This window comes from Bison bison, unplaced genomic scaffold (genome assembly GCF_000754665.1).
Source record: "Bison bison bison isolate TAMUID 2011002044 unplaced genomic scaffold, Bison_UMD1.0 scf7180017864090, whole genome shotgun sequence".
Lineage (NCBI taxonomy): Eukaryota > Metazoa > Chordata > Mammalia > Artiodactyla > Bovidae > Bison > Bison bison.
The window spans coordinates 31070-39423 of NW_011494662.1; the positions used below are offsets into that span (position 1 = coordinate 31070).

The 8354-nt window shown below is 44.4% G+C and overlaps 1 protein-coding gene across 1 annotated transcript in view; it reads right to left on the minus strand.

Annotated features, from left to right (window-relative positions):
• Positions 1-7742: 7742 nt before the first annotated feature.
• The window catches only part of ACTA1 (actin, alpha 1, skeletal muscle), a 2920-nt gene continuing 2308 nt past the window's right edge, over positions 7743-8354 (minus strand). Inside the window, exons 7-8 of the mRNA XM_010838105.1 lie at positions 8222-8347; positions 7743-8135 (exon numbers count right to left, since the gene is read on the minus strand). Of these exons, the coding sequence (XP_010836407.1) occupies positions 7992-8135; positions 8222-8347 (270 nt within the window). The 3' untranslated portion in view covers positions 7743-7991. The remainder of the gene's footprint in view (positions 8136-8221; positions 8348-8354) is intronic.

Below are 8354 nucleotides of genomic sequence, written 5' to 3' on the forward strand. Positions count from 1 at the left end.
CATGGGGTTACAAAGAGTCATACATGACTGAGCAACTTTCCCACCATCACAAAGAGGGTAAAAATATTGATTAATTTTAGATTTTTAACAGGGCGGGCTAATGTAAAATGATAGCTTTAATCCTAAATATGCCAGTAATCACATTAAATAAAATGAACAAAGTGTCTCAATTAAAAGACAAAATTTTCAGGCTAGAAACACTATTCAACCTTATGCTATTTACAAGAAATATATACAAAATATAAGGGTAATAAAATAAAATATAAGGGTACATCAAAATTGAAAATGAATAGTTTAAAAAAAGAAAATAATAAAGTCAGGAGTTACAAAAGTCTTTGCTACTTTGACTAATCTATAAACTTAATTTATAAACTGTTTATAAACTTGGGCAAGTCACTGAGTCTTGAGACCTTACTGTTATCATTTATAAAAGCAGAATAATAATCCCTATCCTAGCTACCTTAAAAGATAAAATGAGCTAATGTGTTTTAAAGTTCTTCATGCAGCACCAGATACAATATTAACATAAGTGATGCATAGACTAATAGGATGAAATGTTAATGGTAACCTCTTCTATAGTGGGTTAAATTGTTGCCCCTATTGTGGGCTGAACTGTGTCATCACCACCCCAAATTCATATGCTGAAGTCCTAACTCCCAGGATCTCAGAATGTGACTGTATTTGGAGAAAGGGTATTTTATTTTTTTCAGAATGTTATATTATGAGAAAGTATGGACACCCCCCTGGCGAGAGGGAAGAGGCTTCTGGAAGCCAAGGAGAGAGACCTCAAAAGGAGAAAACTCAGCTTAGATTTGGGGTTCTAGCACTCAGAACTCTGGGGAAAACATAATAATTCCTATTGTTTTAAGCAACCTAGTTTGTGGTAACTTGTTACAGGAACTTAGTACAGGTCTTGTAAAGGAAATTAGGAAGGATGGGGTGGACAAGGATCCAGGGGTACTGTGGCCCCCTTGGCTCATGATGTAGAGTGACCACTACTCCCGAGGCCAGCTCCTTTGGTTCAGTGACCAGAACTCTCTACATGGGAATAATGCTTAGGAAACCCCAGTGACTGTCATGTGAAAGGCAATTCTGGTTCCACAGGCACCTCTGAGAACTACAACATCACTTTTGCACATTTCACAGTCTTTCTTTCATGTGGTCACCACCCCCAGAAACTGTTTAGTATCAGTGCTACTGAACTGCAGTCTGATGCTCATCATTGAAAGCTAATATTTCAGAGGCAAGTGTTAGTAGAAAGAAAAGCTTGCTTTATTGTGGAGGCCTGCGACCTGCAGAGAAAGCACACTCATATCCAAAGGCCAATCCCCCCACCAATCAGATGGCAAGAGCTTTGAAAGGGAGCTTCAGGGATGCACAGGCAGAGGGAGAGGTTATTAGGTTGGTGCAAAAGCAATTGCAGCTTTGGACCTTGAAGTTTAAATCATTACAACTAGGCTCAAACACATCTTTATTAATCAAAACCATTATAATCAGCACATTTTTTCCAACAAGAAACATTTGTTTATTCCTGTAGCATAAAAACCTGAGCCTTGGGATCCGATGCACTCTTGGAAAGCATTTTCTGCCTTCTTCTGGTTGTGGAAGTGTTTGCCTTGCAAAAAGTTTCTGAACTGCTTGAAGACATAGTAGTTGGCTGGCGAGAAGTCAAGTGAATATGGTAGATGAGGCAGAACTTCGTAGCCCAATTTGTTCAACTTTTGAAGCATTGTTTGTGGAATGTATGGTTGGGTGTTATTGTGGAAAAGAATTGGGCCCTTTCTGTTGAACAATGCTGGCTGCAGGCAATGCGGTTTTCAGTGCATCTCATTGACTTCCTGAGCAAACTTCTCAGGTGTAATGGTTTCACCGGAATTCAGAAAGCTGTAGCGGGTCAGATCAGCTGACCAGCTGATCCACCACTGATACTGGTCTGCTGATCCAGTGTCACAGTGGGTCAGCTCTAGTGGATCAGCAGATAACCGAATAGTGATTATGATCCCTTTTATGGTGCTAAAAGGGTCTGGCTTTGGGAAGTGCTTTGAAGCTTCTTCTCGGTCCAATCACTGAGCTAGTCATTGCCGGTTGTCATATAAAATCCACTTTTCATTGCACGTCACAATCCAATTGAGAAATGGTTCATTGTTGTTGTGCGGGATAAGAGAAGATGACACTTCAAAATGATGATTTTTTTTAATTTATAGTCAGCTCATGAGGCATCCACTTATTGAACTTTTTCACCTTTCCAATTTGCTTCAAATGCCAAATGACCAAATGGTCAACGTTGAGTTCTTCGGCACCTCCTCACGTAGTTGTAAGAGGATCAGCTTCAACAATGGCTCTCAACTGTTGTTTGTCAACTTCCAATGGCTGGCCATTGTGCTCATCTTCAAGGCTCTCATCTCCTTTGCAAAACTTCTTGAACCACCAATGCACTGTACATTTGTTAGCAGTTCCTGGGCCAAACACACTGCTGATGTTGCAAGTTGTCTCTCCTGCTTTATGACCCATTTTGAACTCAAATAAGAAAATCACTCAAATTTTCTTTTTGTCTAACATCATTTCCATAGTCTAAAATACATATAAAATAAAAGAAAGTAGTAAGTCATTAGTAAAAAACATAGAGCAAGAAATGCACATTAAAATGGTATGTAACATAACTACATTTATTTAAGGATGTATTCCAATATTAGATAGCAAATTTCAACAATGCCAAACTGCAATTACTTTTGCACCAATCTAATACATGCAGAAACAGCACAACAGGGTCTGATGGTCATCTTGAAATCAGTCATGCAGTGGTCTGATCAATGTCATCTTGATTGTTTTCAGTACAGTTCATCTTTGGTTCCAGGGTCAATTTGTACCCATTACTTGGAATTGTGGCAGCTGTGTCATGGCCACAGTCTGGTCACTATGTAGTTAACTTCTTCCACCTGCTGGGAGTTTCAGTACCTATAAGACAGCTCACAGAACATGGCTCAGACTATTACCTATAATCCTTAAGAAGGGTCTAAAGTCTTTGACTTTGTTTAATGATTCCAGACAAACATCTATTTCTGCTTTATTGACTAAAGCCTTTGACTGTGAGGATCACAATAAACTGTGGAAAATTCTGAAAGAGATGAGAATACCAGACCACCTGATCTGCCTCTTGAGAAACCTATATGCAGGTCAGGAAGCAACAGTTCGGACTGGACATGGAACAACAGACTGGTTCCAAATAGAGAAAGGAGTATGTCAAGGCTGTATATTGTAACCCTGCTTATTTAACTTATATGCAGAGTACATCATGAGGAACACTGGGCTGGAAGAAGCACAAGCTGGAATCAAGATTGCCGGGAGAAATATCAATAACCTCAGATATGCAGATGACACCACCCTTATGGGCACAAAGTGAAGAGGAACTAAGAAGCCTCTTGATGAAAGTGAAAGAGGAGAGTGAAAAAGTTGGCTTAAAGCTTAACATGCAGAAAACTGAGATCATGGCATCTGGTCCCATCACTTCATGGGAACTAGATGGGGAAACAGTGGAAACAGTGTCAGACTTTATTTTGGGGGGCTCCAAAATCACTGCAGATGGTGATTGCAGCTATGAAATTAAAAGACGCTTACTCCTTGGAAGGAAAGTTATGACCAACCTAGATAGCATATTCAAAAGCAGAGACATTACTTTGCCAACAAAGGTCCACCTAGTCAGGCTATGGTTTTTCCAGTGATCATATATGGATGTGAGAGTTGGACTGTGAAGAAAGCTGAGTGCTGAAGAACTAATGCTTTTGAACTGTGCTGTTGGATAAAACTCTTGAGAGTCCCTTGGACTGCAAGGAGATCCAACCAGTCCATTCTAAAGGAGATCAGTCCTGGGTGTTCTTTGGAAGGAATGATGCTAAAGCTGAAACTCCAGTACTTTGGCCACCTCATGCGAAGCGTTGACTCATTGGAAAAGACTCTGATGCTGGGAGAGATTGGGGGCAGGAGAAGAAAGGGATGACAGTGGATGAGATGGCTGGATGGCATCACTGACTCAATGGACATGAATTTGAATGAACTCCGGGAGTTGGTGATGGACAGGGAGGCCTGGCGTCCTGCAATTCATGGGGTCCCAAAGAGTCAGACATGACTGAGCGATTGAACTGAACTGAATGATTATCATTATACCATCCTGTTTGACTACCTTTTTGCTTCTGCAATTTCTCACTTCTCTTATTAAATTTGTTCTTTTGCTGAAGTTTTTTCTACAGACAAGAGGCAGGCAGATAACATGTGGTGGAGAGGGCGGTGTCTGTTCTAGGAAGACTCCATAGGGTCCTGCTGTGTTTCATCAGGATAAGCCATTAAGAAACTTACAAGCAGAGGCAGGGTCAAGCAAGAGGCTCAGGACTCTGCACCCAGCAACAGAACCACCCTTAATGAGGGGCCGTTGCTGCTCATTCATGTTGGCTAACCTCCAGCTGCTTTTGCCACCCTATGCCAATTCCAGAAGTTGCAGCCCTGGGTCTGCTTGGAGGAGTGGCTCTGATTGTAGGTGACAAGGATGCAAGTGGATCCAGAGCCCTGGGAATCACCATGCTGCCCACCTCACCAGAGTGCCAGCAAAGCAAATCTTTTCAGCTTCTCTCTGAGCTGCAGCCCAGACACAGAGCTTGTGGAAACTCCCCAAATGAATGGTGACATATCAACAGTGCTAAAGGGGATAACTTCCAAGGACAGTACCAGGCAGGGAGAAAGTAGAAATGACAAATGAGGCAAGACAGAAAAGGAGAAAAGCATGCAGGTGGGCTGGCCACATGAGTGCCCTCAGAGGCAGGGCTGGTCTATGGCCTGAGCCCTCTCTGCCTTCTGTCCTCAGGGCAGAGGTACTGCTGGATGAGAGGTAGCCGTACTCTATGTCCTTCTCCGGTACAATGAGGGATGTTTTCCCACAAGAATCTATATTTGGAACCATCCAGCCTGTCAGAGGACAATGCTGTGTGGGAGGGAAGCCAGCCTGGTGGTGGTGAGAGCAAAGCAGTCAGAAGTCCACAGCATCCAGTGGTCATGCTCCAGGGTAGCCTCCCTGTTTCCTGCCAGCTCCTCCAACAAGTCTTATGGTGATCCAAGTCAAGGCATCGGTGCCCGGTGATGGCGGGGTAGTGACAGCAAACTCCCAGGAGGGAATCACATCTTAGCAGGAGGGAACCACACCTTGCACATAGTAGATGGTCAATAAAATATTTCATGAATCCCCTTATGGGTTCTGTCATATCTGGGAACAATTCAGGAATTAATGCATCTAGGAGGTACCCTGACACCCATGGTCTACTTATATTAATAACTTCCAATGGTTTAAGTTATAAAGCCTAGGTGTACTCCAATCCCAGATTCTTCTATTTTTTCCCACTCAGTCTAATCCTTCTTTTTCAATCCTGACATATCCTCTCTTCTCATTTTCTTCTTTGTCTCTTGTTTCTTCAACTGAGCACCAGTAAACTAGATTTGGTGTGAATAAAAATTGTGGCAATTTATTTTGATAGAGGAAAATAACTGCAGTTAGATCCCTGATAAGACTTACCAAATCTAAGGAGACACACCATAAGTGATCATCAGAAAGTTTTTTTGTTGTTTTCAATTCTCTCACAGGTCCAAAAATTGGAGCTCTGAGATGGCTTCTCAGTGGGAAATCAGCCGTAACACTATTCCCTCTGGTGTGAGTACACTGTTGCCACACAGCGGCTTCTCACTTCTTCCTTCTGCAAACACACTTAGTGCTGCTGGAAATAGTTATTTCTCTCCTCTCCCAGCACAGAGATGTGTATGTGTTCTATACACAGTAGGCATGTGCATTTTATATGTATAGTGTTATACATATATATAGATGTTTAGTGGGTAAGTTGTGTCTGACTCTTTCTGGGGCCCCACGGGACTGTAGCCTGCCAGGTGACTCTGTCCATAAGATTTTCCAGGCAAGAATATTGGAGTGGGTTATTATTTCCTTCTCCAGGGGATCTTTTTCTTGACCCAGAACTCTAACCTTTGTCTCCTGAATTACAGGCAGATTCTTTACTCCTGAGCCACAAGGGAAGCCTATTCCACCCAGGGAATATATATAAAGTATTTACTACACCACTCCAAAAATCTTCTCTCAGGTCTAATATAAGTAACACAATTTACCGAATAACTACAATCACAAACTACTTGAGAGAAGGAAAGATACAGAACACTAATGAAATATGTGATGCTTATTTCTTTTTAAAGACGTACCAGAAAAGGAAAGGTCATTTGGCACACTTCCAGTGAAACCACACAATTTCTAAATTTTGTACATGCTTTTAGGAGAAGAAAACTGTCAAAGATGAGGCAGGAGGAAAACTTCTGTCAGTAGCTTGATGATTATGATCACAGGAGAAATGTGTCATTACTGTCTTAAATTTCTTAGTAAAATTCTAATTAAGAGACCTGGGTTTTGGCTTTAAAAAAAAGACTTAAACTGCCAGTTAGCTTACTAATGTAATTCTCATATTTTTCAGTAAAAGATGGGTTCCTCTGAAAGACTAGAATTTAGACCATTTTTTTAACCTTTGTCCACCCCGGGTAGATAGATAGTTTTCAATGGATTTGGTATCATATACTTGTTTTATTAAAATCCTAAGTTCTACTGAATGACTGGTTCTTTTGATATCTGGGTTTGGCAGTATTCCTACCTTGGAAGCTTCAGTGATTCCTGAAGCTTCTCATTGGGCCATAACAGGACAGAATAAATGTGGCAAGGTGGCATATGATATAGCTGTATTGTTGATTCTTATAAACATATTTCTGAATGAGTGTATTACCTTCTTTGAGTCAGAATCTATTTCATTTAGGAAACACTTTTCCCAGGAATTTTGACTGCAGCCTACCAGGATCCTCCGTCCATGGGATTTTCCAGGCAAGAGTACTGGAGTGGGTTGCCATTGCCTTCTCCCAGGAAACATTAGACTACTTTAAAATGTATAGATGTCCTGCTCTCTCAGAAATACAAACTGTTCCTTTGTGTTGTGCCTTTCGGACTTTGCAGGAGTGGAGTAGGGTTGCTTCCTCTTCGTTGCTGACCCCTGCTCAGCACTGTCTCCGCTTCCTTCCCTGAAGGCATTTCCTCGCTGGCCCGCCCCCCGCGCCTGTCCCCGCTGAGGCCGCGCTGTCCTTTTGGAGCCTCCACTTGGTCCTTTCTCGCCTCCTCCCACCTCTGGGCGCGGCTCCTTCCCCTCCCCACTCTGGAAAGGGCGCTTCGTCACCCAGACGAAGCAAAGGCCTTCCCGAGAAGTGGTTATCTTCACTTAACAAAGGAGAACTGGTTCCTCAAATGCAGAACGCACACTTTTCAGTTTAGATCTCAGATTGAGGAGGGAACCCGGCTTCAGTAAGGCCACGCCCCCGCGGGTGGAGCGGGAGCGCGCTTTGCTCTCGGGACCCCAGGCCAGCACCACGGTCAGCGCCCTGCCTGAGGCGCGCCCTGGCCACCCGAGCGCCGCCCCGGCGCCTCCGGCAGATAGCCCTGCACAGGGGACACGCCAGAGGTCAAGTCGGGCCACGGCGCAGGTGCCAGTCTGAGGAATAGATCTGAGCCAGAGGCGAGGGCCGTGAGCTGCGGAAGACCTAACTCACGGCCTTGTAAGGCCTGCACTCATTTAGAGTATTGTGAAAAGTGACGGAGGAAGACGGAGTCCCTTTTACTCCCCTCTCCCCACAGCTCCCCGCGCCCGCAAAGAAACACAGCAGACAACTTTACGCAGCAAAACAGAACGGCTGAGTTTAATGCTTCAAGTTTTCCATTTCCTTCCACAGGGCTTCGTTTTAAAAATAACAAAATGAGGTAAACAATGTATGTACACATTATAAACAGTGTGTCAGTTTGCGGCAGCGGCAACGCTGATGGTTGGAGAGCAGCTGCTGCGCGGTGGCTCGAGGTCAGCCGCCTGCGCCGCGAGCAGATTCGTCGTCCTGGGGAGAAGTCGCGGCTGTCGGAGAGGCGCCTAGAAGCATTTGCGGTGGACGATGGAGGGGCCGGCCTCGTCGTACTCCTGCTTGGTGATCCACATCTGCTGGAAGGTGGACAGCGAAGCCAGGATGGAGCCACCGATCCACACGGAATACTTGCGCTCAGGTGGGGCGATGATCTGTAAGACAGTAGGGACCTGTCAGGTGCGCGGTCGCGGCCGGGGAGCCCCTCACAGGAAGGGGCTTGGGGGAGGGCGCCACCCACCTTGATCTTCATGGTGCTGGGGGCCAGGGCGGTGATCTCCTTCTGCATGCGGTCGGCGATGCCCGGGTACATGGTGGTGCCCCCAGACATGACGTTGTTGGCGTACAGGTCCTTCCTGATGTCGATGTCGCAC